General features: G+C 41.7%; 1 protein-coding gene across 2 annotated transcripts in view; it reads right to left on the bottom strand.

Moving 5' to 3' along the window:
• rubcnl (rubicon like autophagy enhancer) overlaps positions 1-13,951 on the bottom strand; it is a 43,973-nt gene that overhangs the window by 22,152 nt on the left and 7,870 nt on the right. The window contains exons 2-3 of one of the 2 annotated variants that reach the window (XM_028591457.1): positions 11,373-11,484; positions 7,471-7,840 (exon numbers count right to left, since the gene is read on the bottom strand). In XM_028591457.1, coding sequence (XP_028447258.1) covers positions 7,471-7,840; positions 11,373-11,484 — 482 coding nt within the window. The remainder of the gene's footprint in view (positions 1-7,470; positions 7,841-11,372; positions 11,485-13,951) is intronic. The other variant, XM_028591459.1, reaches the window with a different exon arrangement.

The following is a 13,951-nucleotide window of genomic DNA, read 5'->3' as shown; positions in this document are numbered from 1 at the left end:
TGGGTCAAATAAAACACTGTCACTTTACAGTGTCTGGGCCAAATAAAACACTGTCACTTTACAGTGTCTGGGCCAAATAAAACACTGTCACTTTACAGTGTCTGGGCCAAATAAAACACTGTCACTTTACAGTATCTGGGCCAAATAAAACACTGTCACTTTACAGTGTCTGGGCCAAATAAAACACTGTCACTTTACAGTGTCTGGGCCAGAACTGGGCCACATAAACAAAACAAATCATTTTACAGGGCGTGGGCCTCATCTGGGCCGGAGGGACTGTTTTTGTGTCTATTTTCCATGTGTGGACCAGTTTTGGGCCGGGGACCCAGCCAGAACTGGGCCAGAATTGTAGCAAGGATGTGGCCCTGTGGTGGGCCAGACAAATTTTGTTATGTGGGTAAAATCATGTTTTATTGAGTCAGCAGTTATATACAAACAATAAGGAAAGCATAAAGGAATACGCCACCGGAATGCATGTCGAAATTCTAGCAGCGATGTTTCCCCATTGGAATGAATGGCAAACAGAGCTATAGCTAGCTTCTCATAACGAGAGCTCTCCAGCTCACAGCAAATGATTAAATTGTAATCGGTCCAAAACGTTAGCTTTGTAAGACCATAGAGTATGTGTTATATAAATGTCATGACGAAATGAAGGGACTAAGACAATGTGCACTGAGACAAAAATGCGTTTGCATTATCGGACCAGCTCACCAATCTGGCTTTCTGCCCCTGGTATGCGCACGCACCCTGTAAGGTTTGTAAACAGGAAACCCGTCTATAAGTACTGCCTTTATAATTTTCTCTTTCAATTCCTGTTTCCTCGCAGCCTGGAGACTACCACAAAACTTTCAGGAAATCAGGTGTCAAAGACTGAAAGTCATGTACAGTAAACTGTGAACTTGTAAACGCCCTAATATGCAACATCAGGAAACAAGCTGGTCCTTTCTGCTTCCTGCCATAGCTAAGGACGTTTAATCTGCCTTAGGAGCTGCTGACCACTTTCTACTCGTCATCCAGTCTGCCATCTGCACCTCCATCACTGTCTGGTTTGGGTCAGCCAACCAAACCGGACAGTACCAGACTGCAACGGACAATTAGGGCTGCAGAAAGGATCATTGGAGCTGACCTTCTCCCTCCATCCAGGACCTGTACCGGTCCAGGGTCAGGAAAAGGGCAGCAAAAATCTCTGCAGAGAGAGCTATATTTTCAATCTTACGATTACATAATTGTTATTAATATTACACCATTGCACTGAACTGCCTTGCACTGTATTTATATTCAAATCTTAAATCTCAGACCACACTGATATTGCAATATTCCTTCCCTCTCTTCAATTGTTATTGTATATTTTTGGTAAATTTCAAAATTCTACTGTATTGTGATATTGCATACTTAACAGTATTTTTTTATACATATATTTCTTACTGTCCTTTCTGTTTTTATTCTTCATATGTTAAGTGAGTGTTGTACTTTGAGAGCGAAGATTAACTGGAGTCAAATTCCTTGTTTCTTTGCGCAAACCTGGCTGATAAAGCTGATTCGCCTAGTTGTGCGCCAAACCAAAAACACAGGAAAGTGCAGATTTGCCGACTCTGAGACTCAGAAATACCCCCAGGAGAAGAGAGAGAGTTTAATATTCAGGCTGAGAAACTGGTTGTTGTTAAAAAATATATATATATATCATTGTTTTGCTTGATTTGCTAAATTGTATGACGGCTAAGGAACTCTTTTGATGACTTTTGTAGGGCTTCATGTCAACAAAAATTAGACAAAAAGCGTGCAAAAATGTCGGAAAAAGCAACAAATTTACAAAAAGGTGAGAAATGTCTGAGAAAGCCACAAAAAAGTTGCAACAAAAACAACAAAAATGAGGTAAAAAGCTACCAAAATGTTTTTAAAAAGTGACATGCGGTATCAAAAAGCACGTCAATAAACTCTCCCCGTCTGGCCCTTGGTGTGATTCTCTTTTTCCAGTGTGGCCCTCTGGGAAAATGAGTTTGCCACCCCTGATGGACACTTTACACTACACTTTACTACACTTTAACAGCAGAGAGATCATCGTCCGTGTTTTAAATGTGTCCGTAGTCCATTTTACTCATGAGTTTCAGCAGTTGAAGCCAAACTGTGTTTGTAAATCCCGTACTGTGGCGCCATCCAGTGGTGATGTCACAGCGGCGCGTATCAGTCCTCACAGGCCAAGCTTTATATTTTTCTAAACTTTTAAAAGGTGCTATGACCACATACAACCCCCACATAAAGTAACTTAAACTGGAAATGTAATATAAAGTATGAATATTATTCCAATGGCAACCTGAAGTTTAACATACTGATTTGTAATTTGGGGTTAAAGTGAATTACAAATGTGATGCAACTGAAAGCTCCAGAACAGGAACTAAATGGACCTTGTAGAGAGTTTACATTACTGTTTTTTAAGATCGCTATGACAATTTTTTTAATACTTTTAACAACTTTCCTAAACTCTTAACACAGTTAGCACAACATCCGTCTGTGTAGGCTATACAATTAACACATTTCTTGTTGCTTTGACACAAAATGCATACAGTTATCACACATTTAAAATGTTTGAACTTCTTTTACACACAAGCTCCACAAAACCAAAACAATGGATATGTACTGCCAAATTTACAAATGCTTCCACACTGTATAGTATGTCAGAACAGATAACAACATGTTCTAAACCGAACTTATAGGCTAAAGTCAAAGTGAACAGCTGATCATATTGTAAATTGAAACTCAAATATATCCCCTGGATTTTATACATGCATTTATTGAGAAACAGCTGATTGAAGTTATACAAATAGATCAATCACAGCTGATTCCCTTCTAGGAAACACACTCAGGTGTTGAGGTTCTTTCAATCACATGATCATATGGTAGTACATACAGTTAGAGAGGACCTATTGGAACAATATACTGTAAATGAACACAGAAAATAAGAACAATGCCTTCACGAGGGAGAGGAAGAGGAGTACCAGGACACTTCTGTCTCTGTCTACTTTTTTTCATAAACCATACATTCTATAAAGCTACTCCGAGATGGGTCATTCATTTTTTTGTATTGAATTTCTGCAGCAAAAGAAACTGCAGTTTTTTCCAATCGCAATGGCAATTCTTTCAATACTTATAACAACTTTTCGAAAAAGATGACCAAAAAAATTGCATGGTCGACAGGAAGACAACACAAAGGTTAACCGTTACAGTGTTTTCACGATCGCTATGACAATTTTTTTCAATACTTTTAACAACTCTCCTAAACTCTTAACGCACCAACACACCTACAACACACGACTGGCAAAACAGTGAATATCATGCTCCAAATCACACATTGTAAACTAAACTCCAACACTGATTTTCTAAATACAATAATTCCCTAACACAATACACTATGTCCACCAAAACAATGCAATCATGTCTCAAAATCTAAATAATTCTTCCAAAACACTAACCCATGTTCTCTTCCAACAGGAACATTTAGTCAATCATAGAACAATATCACACAAGACATAACATCCCACGGAATTACAGAAACTGCATTATTTTATGTGTCAGGTTAGCCCTTATAACAATAGACAATAGTGATTGTATTGATCAGAGATTGTGTTTTGCACTGCAGTTTCTCTTGAACCCTTTACATTTTTGTTTTGTTGGGTTTAGTAAATGCAAGTGTCAAAGGTGAAGAATCTTAATATATAATAATACCCCTGTATGCCACTGATGTTATTGTTGCATGTGAATTGCCTTGCCGGTGTGGTTTTTATTAAGTAATTGCATGTGTGTGTTTAAGGATTTTAGTGTTTGAATGTTTAATTTAATCCTGTTTGCTTGGCCCGTGTTTTTATAATCTACTGCATGCCGGGTCGATACATATTTATGTACACGTACACCACTATGGCGAGACCACGCCCCCTCCCTTTGACTTTGACGCAGCACGGCCTGGACTGATGGGCTGAGTAAAGACAGGTGCGGAAAAAATAATGAATGAGGGAAGACAGGTGTGGCAGAGAGACCGGTGGGGCAGTGAAAAGAGAGAAGATGCAGGGGAGAGCAGTGAAAGAGGAAGAGGGAGGAAGCGAGCAGTAAGGGCAGGAGTGGTAAAATGTGGGCCGCGGGTGGCGCGGGACTGGTGGCGGATAGGACAGAGCACGGCTGAGATCTGCGAGGCCTGTGGAGACGCTCTATGGGCGTGCAGGAGGATGTGATGCAGTGAGACATGTGATCGGCAGCGGAACAGAAACCAGGAAGGAGGGGAAGACGGTCAGACAGCGAGGGATAGTCCCGCGCCACCCCCCACCACTGAGCGACGGGGGACCGAAAGACAGGACAGCAACATGGCCACAAGTGGAAGGAACACGGACGAGGAGGCAGGAACACGGAACAGAAACCAACTGATGGACAGGGTGCGAACTACGGGGGAGCTAGGGGGAGCTCGGCTCCCCTTAATAAGACAAAAAAACTGAAAAAGGCTGTTGCTGTTATTAGATGAGGATCCTACCATCAAAATATTGACAATGTGTCATTTTGAGGTGCAATTTCAGTTTTGTGTAATGTGATCATCGTGGATTATTATGTGTAAAACTGCAGGAATATCATTCATGCATGAAGGCGATTTCACTTCAATAAAGATAACTATTAGGACTGAACGATTTTTGAAAATAATCTAATTGCGATTTTTTCCCCAAATATTGCGATTGCGATTCGATATTCGATTATTTTTTTAAGCTCTTTGTCTTCTGTATTATTCAACAAAGAAAAACAATAAATCATTGTATAGTATGAACAACACACAATTACACACTAGACAGTTAAATAAGTAAAAATATAGTTTATATATATATATATATATATATATATATATATATATACACACACACACACACACACACACACACGCAAGTAGTTTTTTACAGTGCACTGAGGAGCTGCCTCCAGCCCCTCCCCCTCGTGAAGTTGCGTGCCGTGTGCATGACACCGTCAACACTGCACTAGCTCAGAGAGGCTATCGTTACGTTAGCTGCTGCTGGTCTTGCCGTGGGATTAACTGTACTAATAAAACCGTTTAAACCCCGCGGCCACGCTGCTGTGCAAGCTCCCCGAACCGTCATTTATCAGTCTGGTTGTTACCCCTCTCAGTGGCAGCTCCTCCACCCATATCTTTATAACGGAGCTAACCGCTAACCGGAGTTAACCGCTAATCAGAGCTAGCTCGTTGCCAACCGAGCCTTCAGTTCTGCGTGCCTGTGTCCATTAACTGCATGTATGGACTCGAGCCCGAACAAAACCCTTCATTTTAATAAAATGGCTGTAAAAGATTTAAACTTCAACTCAGAGTTGTTTGAATGACAGATCAGCTCAAGGTACGGTGTAGCGTTAGCGTGCTAAGTTGGTGCTTTCTCTGCGTAGTGCAGACTGATTTGCTCTCGCGAGTCACCAAATTGAGACCAAATCGCAGCCTTTGCGATTAGGAAATCGCGTTTTAACATATCGCGATATTATCGCAAATGCAATTAATCGTTCAGCCCTAATAACTATACATGCTATTCTTGTTGTGAAATTGCAAATTCAACTCATGTTTAGTACATGTTAACTCAAAGATTCGTAGGAAGACTATAAACGTCGGAGGCCATTAATCGGCGCGCAAGTCCTTGAAATCCATTCTGCAGTAAGCATCATATAGCCATGGCAAAAAGAAAACAGCAGTTTAATTAATTTTGGTTTTACTAAGAAATTGTGTAGCGATGACATTAATAGCACGACTAATTCACCTGTTGCAAGCCCTGTTAGTTAGCACACCGCCCACTGGGGTGACAATGCAAGAAGAAGCTGAAGAAATAATGTCCTCTCTGGCTGAAGATGATCCTAACCTCTCTCGCTCCTCTCTCTCCTGTTAAATCGGAACAGCCAGCAGTGGAGAGACTGGAAGAGCCCATATACATGGCTGTTTGTTAAGGAATGGAAGCTTGGGGTTCGTCGCTAAGGTCTAATTGAACGGAGGAATTCTGGTATTCTTCGGTAGCCTGAGTAACTTATGGTTGTTCATGTGAAATCTCAAAAACAGCCTGATGCTTTGTTTATAGAGTATTTGTGGCTGGCTGTTTGCTGTTTGCTTCCCCCCCATGCCTCCAGTGTGGGTATCGCAACGCGGATTGGCATAGGGGGACATTGTCGGCGGAGAACTGTTTTTTTTTATCTTTTCTTTTTACCCAGCTTTTAAATAAAGTGTTAAATTAAAGTATTGACGTGGTTCTGGTCCATTACTGTCAGTGGAACAATTGCTGGTATATTTTCAATAACCTCTTACACATCAACTCACTGTGTCACAAGCATTTATTTTTATTTTTTTTGGGTGGCCATAGTTATACAGTTTTTCACGATCGCTATGACAATTTTTTTTTTTATATTTTTAACAACTTTCCTGAACTCTTAACGCACCAACACACCTACAACACACGATTGGCAAAACAGTTAATTTCATGCTCCAAATCACACATTGTATACTAAACTCCAACACTCGAACATTTTGCGCATGAACGGATCGTGTACCGACACACTATATGCTGTAGTCCCCTACAAAATACCCACAATGCCCAGCTAATTTGACCGTACATACGATGTGCCAATAGACAGTATATAATGGACCAATAGACCCCGTTGCTCTGGACGGAGACCAGTGAAGGATATTAGAAGCACTTTTCCGGTGATCTCTTGCTTTACTGAGCAGCCTCCAACTGACAGAGACAACGTAGATGTGACGTGAGCAACGTGTCTGAAAGTGTGAAGTCTTCTGGTAGCTGTGCCGAGAGAAATCTCAATCATTCCCAATCTTACAGAGACGGAGAGTGTAGGTATATGTAAGGAGATAACATAGACACAGGCTAATTACTGATCACTAACATGCTAGTTAACATTAGTAATTAAACCTAAACAGATAATGGAAGTCAAAACTGCCTGCGAGCTTCTCCTGTACTATACGGTAATTCCTCTACTGTGTGACAGTAAGTCTCGTGGTTATGACCCAATCGTTAGCTTATATTTACAAAAGCGTCTGCTACGGAGCCATAACGTGAGCTACAAGGTAATGGAGCCTTTTATACATTGTTGTGTTTCTTTAGAACTAAACAACGGACAAATAGAGTCTCCAACCATTTCAGATGTAAAGTTATTCACAGTCAAGTGACCCTAAAAAAAAAAATGGCGGTCAGCGGAATGCTAACAAGAGGTGATCGCTTCGTAGCAACAAAATGGCGCCATCGGAGGTTTGCGTTCTGAAGCGAAGCTTACCCCCCCGTTGGATGTGCCCTACATTTCACTCCGTATACCCACCAAGCAACGCGGTCGTGTTTTCCCGCAAGGAGAAGAAGAAGCAGAAGTCACCGCGAAAACTGAACGGAGCGGAGTTTTCGTTTCTAAAAAGTGGGAAGGGTTTCAAACACAGCTAAAGTGTATAGTTACCTTGGTGGGTCCGAGCTGTCGGCGCGCAGGTCGTGCCAGGAAACGGGCCTGTGGCGTCTGGAGATGACCGGACTGCTTCTGGGAAGCAGGAAGCTTCTGCTCTCTGGCTGCAGAAGAGACAAGTCCTCCTTGTTTCTCCGTTCCTCCTCTTCCTCCTCCTCCTCATCATCATCGTCACCGCCCTGACTTTTGGAGGCCTTGCGAACGTGGTCGTGCAGAGCAGCGCCGCGGCGAGGCTTGAGCCGGGAGCGCCGGGAGCGTGGATGTGTCCTCTGTGAGCGTCGGTGGGGAAGGGTCGCGCTTGGTTCTCCTCCGCTGGTTTCTGGTAGGGACACAAGGAGAAGCGGGACCGGTCCTGAACCAGATTCCTCTGGAGCGGATCACAGAGAGCAAGAAAAATGTAAATTTACCGTAATATATTGGCATCTTCTTTCGCCAGAAAACTACTGTTCATTTACAGTAAGCATACTGTTGTTAAAGTTTGAGGCAGGGGTCTTCAACGTGTTTTAAAGGAACACGCCGACTTATTGGGAATTTATCTTATTCAGCGTAACCCCCAGAATTAGACAAGTCCATACATACCCTTCTCATCTCCGTGCGTGCTGTAACGCTGTCTGACGACTCCAGCATTAGCTTAGCTTAGCACAGATCCTGCAGGTGATTGGTTCCAACTAGCCTACTGCTCAGAATAAGTGACAAAATAACACCAACATGTTCCTATTTACATGTTGTGATTTATAGAGTCACAGCGTGTACACAAAACAACGTAACATGAGACACAGCCATCTTCTAACTGTAAACAAACCGGGAACTATATTCTCAGGCACATGTTGGAGTTATTTTGTCACTTTTGTCACAATTCGGAGCAGTAGGCTAGTTGGAACCAGTCACCTGCAGGATCTGTGCTAAGCTAGGCTAATGCTGGAGCCGTCAGACAGCGTTACAGCACTCACGGAGATGAGAAGGGTATGTATGGACTAGTCTAACTCTGGGGGTTACAGTGAATAAGATAAAGTCCCAATAAGAGATGAGAAGGGTATGTATGGACTAGTCTAACTCTGGGGGGGTTACAGTGAATAAGATAAAGTCCCAATAAGAGATGAGAAGGGTATGTATGGACTAGTCTAACTCTGGGGGTTACAGTGAATAAGATAAAGTCCCAATAAGAGATGAGAAGGGTATGTATGGACTAGTCTAACTCTGGGGGTTACAGTGAATAAGATAAAGACCCAATAAGAGATGAGAAGGGTATGTATGGACTAGTCTAACTCTGGGGGTTACAGTGAATAAGATAAAGTCCCAATAAGTTGGCGTGTTCCTTTAAGCCAAGGACCCCTTAACTGAAATAGAGACGGAGCAGGGACCCCCCCCACTACATCTACTGTATAAAATGAAGTTGCATATTAAACCGGGCCTACAATACAGTCCCTCCAGAAAAACATGATTATGCAATCACATAATTCAACGCATAATCAGCCAAAGTCTGCACATTTATGCGGGGGTCGCATTTTTTCAAATACGTCATAATCCACGCATTTTCGTTGCATGCGCAAGATAATCCTGTTTTACCGAGGATACGACCTGCACGATTTGTTCCACGCTAGCCTATGGCTAGCCTCCACCGGGAAGCTAACGTTAGTTTAGCTAACAGCTAATTCGGCTAACCGCTAGCTGACAGCTAGATTCAGTCTAAATTAACGTTAAGTCAAACTTAATGGGAGAAGCAGGCTACAGCTAAATTAAGACTTTACAGTAATAACAATAAAGACAAGTATTGAGTGATTATATTTTAAATGAGCACAAGTAAAGTAGAACTGACGTAACAGCTGTTATATATGTTAAAGTTTATTTTCAAGTTTTATTTTGAGGGTTTTTTAAAGTTATTACATGCTGTCTCAGCTAGCGGTTAGCCGAATTACCTGTTAGCTAAACTGACGTTAGCTTGGCTGTCGACCGGAAGCGTGGAACAGATCGTGCAGTGTCGTGAATCCTCGTACAACAGCGTATGCGCGAACATTTTGCGCATGTGCAGAACGGATCGTCCCATAAAAGTCCCATAATATATCTTAGCATAAAGTTGAAAAATGTTGCGTTTACTTCACACAAGAGCAGCCATTTTCCCCTGTTGCCATTGGGAACGTTATGAAGTGACGTAATTACGCGACGTGAACATTATCGAAAAGCAAGGTGTTGGGGGGGAATCACTTTATTTTCTCTTTTTCATAAAACGTTTTTGCAAGTTCCCGCAATTTCATCGCATAAATTTGCATAAATATCATATATAGCATATTCCATCGCATTTTTTAGGAAAACATGCCGCATAATCAAGGACAATCACAAAAAAACTCCGCATTTTTCTGGAAGGACTGACAATAACGTGTAGTAACGTGTAGTAAAATGTTAGTGTTTCAATACACGGGCTCAATATTGTCAATGGGTTCAATATGTCATTGTGTACTGCATAGGTTATGTGGAAATGGGATTTGTGCAATACGTAGGCTATTGGGGTTGTGCATTATGTCAGTGCATTGTCATTTTGTGCAATACATACAGGGTTGTTCAATTAAAAACTGCCACTAAAAGGAGTAGTTAATGTGCTTACTATACAAGTACCTGTCTGATGTATATGAGAGCATGTTTTGTGTTGCGTGAGAGTAGCTATGTGTTGAAAGATGCTTATTTTCGGTATTTTGTGTTGTCTTTGTAAAGGGACGGACAGAGTCCAAAACTAATTTCTCTTCGGGGACAATAAAGTATATCTTATATCTTAACTTATCTTATAGGGCGGCCTAAAGCCTTTATACATATTTTGTTGGCTTAGAATACTGAGGTATCAAAATAGCCTAATAATTGTTGGCATGATTTTTATAAATCACGTTTTAATGTTACACATACATGTGGCCCATTGAATCCTTAGGATGAACTGTGTATGTGGATGGCCCTTAGTGACTACCTTACCTACAGGCCAGTAAGCAGTGGAGATTTACAGTATATTTGCCCAAAATATGTTGGATTCATGTCAAGACTTTTTAATTCTTGCAAAAAAATGAACAATAATTTGGAGGCCCCCTTGTTGTAGTAAATTATGGATCCGACACCAAGGCCAGATTAGTGGATCGGACCCAGACGCCAACTGCGAAATACTTTTCTAAGTATGACAAAAATTCCCAAAAAGTCTTAGAAAAATCCACAAGAGTCAGAATCAGATGTAAAACCTGAGTAAGGTCCGGATAGCTTACTGAAGATCTCCTTTGTTTGGTGTCGCCTTATATCGGCCAAAGAGACTTTCTCCCTGCTGCTTAAGAATGCAATTGGATACTTTTGAGTCTAAGGACCTCATTCTTAGGAAAGTCCTCTGTTAATGTCATATTGCCGACTCTGCTCTCTTTTAGCTGAATGTTGCATCTCCCGAGATCATAGGACAACACCTGCACCACCCGATAATGTTGTAGTTTTCTTTTTCTGTTCCTGTCTCAATTACCCACCACTCATCATGGCTCTATGTATATCTTTATTGTTATCTGTATTTATATTTTTCCATCTCATGTTCTCGTTCTCATGGGTGGGACAGATCGGCCCATCTGAGCTTTCATTTTCTCAAAGGCAGAGCAGGATACCCAGGGCTCGGTTTACACCTATCGCCATTTCTAGCCACTGGGGGGCCATAGGCAGGCTGGGGGGGAACTCATATTAATGTTAAAAAACATCATAAAGGGACATTTTCATGCCATGGGACCTTTACATTTATTTGTGAAGCACTTTGTGTTTCTAAATACAGGCTGTGTGCATGTCTCTGTATTTTAATCCTTTCACAGTATTTATATATAACCTCTGCCTGCTTTATGATTGAAAAAAGGCATGGAAATCTTCCCTTTTACAAAATGGGAGTTTGGAGATATTACCCGCTGCTGTCAGAGGCGTAGCTTCAGGTGTGGGTGACTCGGCCGAGTCCACGCACCAGCTGACGTATCTGGATCTGTGCAGAGAGGGGGACAGGCCCTCGCAGCTTCCCATCTGCAGGGGTGGAAGAGAGTATCAGATCCTTCACTTCAGTCGCAGTACTAATAGCACACTGGAAACCTACTCTGTTACAAGTAAAGTAACAAGTAAACGAGAAAAAGTCCTGCACTGAAAATGTTACTTCAGTAAAAGTCTGTAAGCATCGTCAGGTAAATGTAGTTAAAGTATTAAAAGTAAAGAAGAATCCTCCCAGTTTAGAACGTGGACATCTCAGCTGTGGGCTGGTAGTCCGTTATATTGTCGGCTAGTTTACTTTAGAATCACACATCAGATTTTATAAACTACATGTAACTAGTAACTAAAGTAACTAAAGCTGTAACAGATGAATGTAGTGGAGTAACTAAAGTAACTAGTAACTAAAGCTGGAACAGATGAATGTAGCGGAGTAACTAAAGTAACTAGTAACTAAAGCTGGAACAGATGAATGTAGCGGAGTAACTAAAGTAACTAGTAACTAAAGCTGGAACAGATGAATGTAGCGGAGTAACTAAAGTAACTAGTAACTAAAGCTGGAACAGATGAATGTAGCGGAGTAACTAAAGTAACTAGTAACTAAAGCTGGAACAGATGAATGTAGCTGAGTAACTAAAGTAACTAGTAACTAAAGCTGGAACAGATGAATGTAGCGGAGTAACTAAAGTAACTAGTAACTAAAGCTGGAACAGATGAATGTAGCGGAGTAACTAAAGTAACTAGTAACTAAAGCTGTAACAGATGAATGTAGTGGAGTAAAAAGTCCAATATTTCTCTCTGAAATGTAGCGGAGTAGAAAGACTCAAGTAAAGTACAAAGTACCTCAACATCTGGACTTAAAGTACAGTACTGGAGTAAATGTACTTTAGTTACATTACACCACTGCCCGTGTGCACAGAAGAGCAGAGACACAAATTCCCAAACTAAACGAGATCTTCAGGCGGTCGATCAGTCCCGATAATAACTTCCGAAACCTCGCTTGTCGTCCTTTCTTCTGTTTGTAGACGTGTGCAGGAAGTGTAATCAGTCCGTGCTGCACGTTCATAGCATCTGAACAATATAAAGGCTCTTTAAAAAGTCCAAAGTCCAAAGTCTCAAGATAACCGGCCTCATGTACACTGAGAGCCACGAACCCAGATCAGACAGGGCGTATTGATGGACAAAGGTCGTAGGTTTAGGCTACATTTACATCGCTACGTTTTGGTTTTTAAGCGTTAAGTTTTGAGCCAAAAGTGATCTCTGTGCACCAGGTGTGTGTGTTTATCTCCAGTAGAAGAACCTAAATATCTCATCTACATCCTGGTATACTGGACATAAACAAAGGGTTTTTTTGGGGACTAAACAACAAACCAAGTTTGACAACGTTATTTTAGAGAACAGCTAGCCACATTTTTGCTGCCTTTTGTCGTCTTTTGGTCGCCTTTTTCGCTTGCTTTTTGTCGCCTTTTTGTCACCTTTGTCGCTCGCTTTTTATCGCCCTTTTCGCTGCCTTTTTGTCGCCCTTTTCGCTGCCTTTTTGTCACCTTTTTCGCTCACTTTTTATCACCCTTTTCGTTGCCTTTTTGTCACCTTTTTCGCTCGCTTTTTATCACCCTTTTCGCTGCCTTTTTGTCGCCCTTTTCGCTGCCTTTTTGTCACCTTTTTCGCTCACTTTTTATCACCCTTTTCGTTGCCTTTTTGTCACCTTTTTCGCTCGCTTTTTATCACCCTTTTCGCTGCCTTTTTGTCGCCCTTTTCGCTGCCTTTTTGTCACCTTTTTCGCTCGCTTTTTATCGCCCTTTTCGCTGCCTTTTTGTCGCCCTTTTTGTCGCCCTTTTGTCACCTTTTTCGCTCGCTTTTTATCGCCCTTTTCGCTGCCTTTTTGTCGTCCTTTTCGCTTCCTTTTTGTCACCTTTTTCGCTCGCTTTTTATCACCCTTTTCGCTGCCTTTTTGTCGCCTTTTTTGTTGCCTTTTGTCGCCTTTTTGTCACCCTTTTCGCTGCCTTTTTGTCGTCCTTTTCGCTGACTTTTTGTCACCTTTTTCGCTCGCTTTTTATCACCCTTTTTCGCTTGCTTTTTATCGCCTTTTTGTCACCATTTTCGCTGCCTTTTTGTCGCCTTTTTCGCTGCCTTTTTTATGCAGCCTCAGTGTCAACCAATTAGGGGACAGAGGGAGTTGTCTTTCATATTTTTTACGGGGGGGGACAAATCTACCTCTTCTAAATATATTGCGAAAGCTACGCCTGTGTTGATGGAAACTGGTGGAATTGGAGTCTAAGTTTTTCTTCTTTGGGGAGTTAAAATCTTGTAAAGGTTTTTGCACTCCCAGATGTGGAGCGACAGCACGTGACCACAGACGGACATTTGTCCAAACATGCGGCTCCACACAGGATCTGCACTAGAGTCCGGATCGGGCCAAATGTTTCTGTCCGAGGCTGGCCCGCGTCCGACAGGTATTAAGAAATTTATGTCCGAGCCCGACACAGTTAACATCTCATCTTTTTTCCTC

This window comes from Perca flavescens, chromosome 11 (assembly GCF_004354835.1).
Source record: "Perca flavescens isolate YP-PL-M2 chromosome 11, PFLA_1.0, whole genome shotgun sequence".
NCBI classification, from domain to species: domain Eukaryota; kingdom Metazoa; phylum Chordata; class Actinopteri; order Perciformes; family Percidae; genus Perca; species Perca flavescens.
Note: the sequence above shows the minus strand (reverse complement) of the source record. Positions and strands in the feature narration are given on the sequence as shown.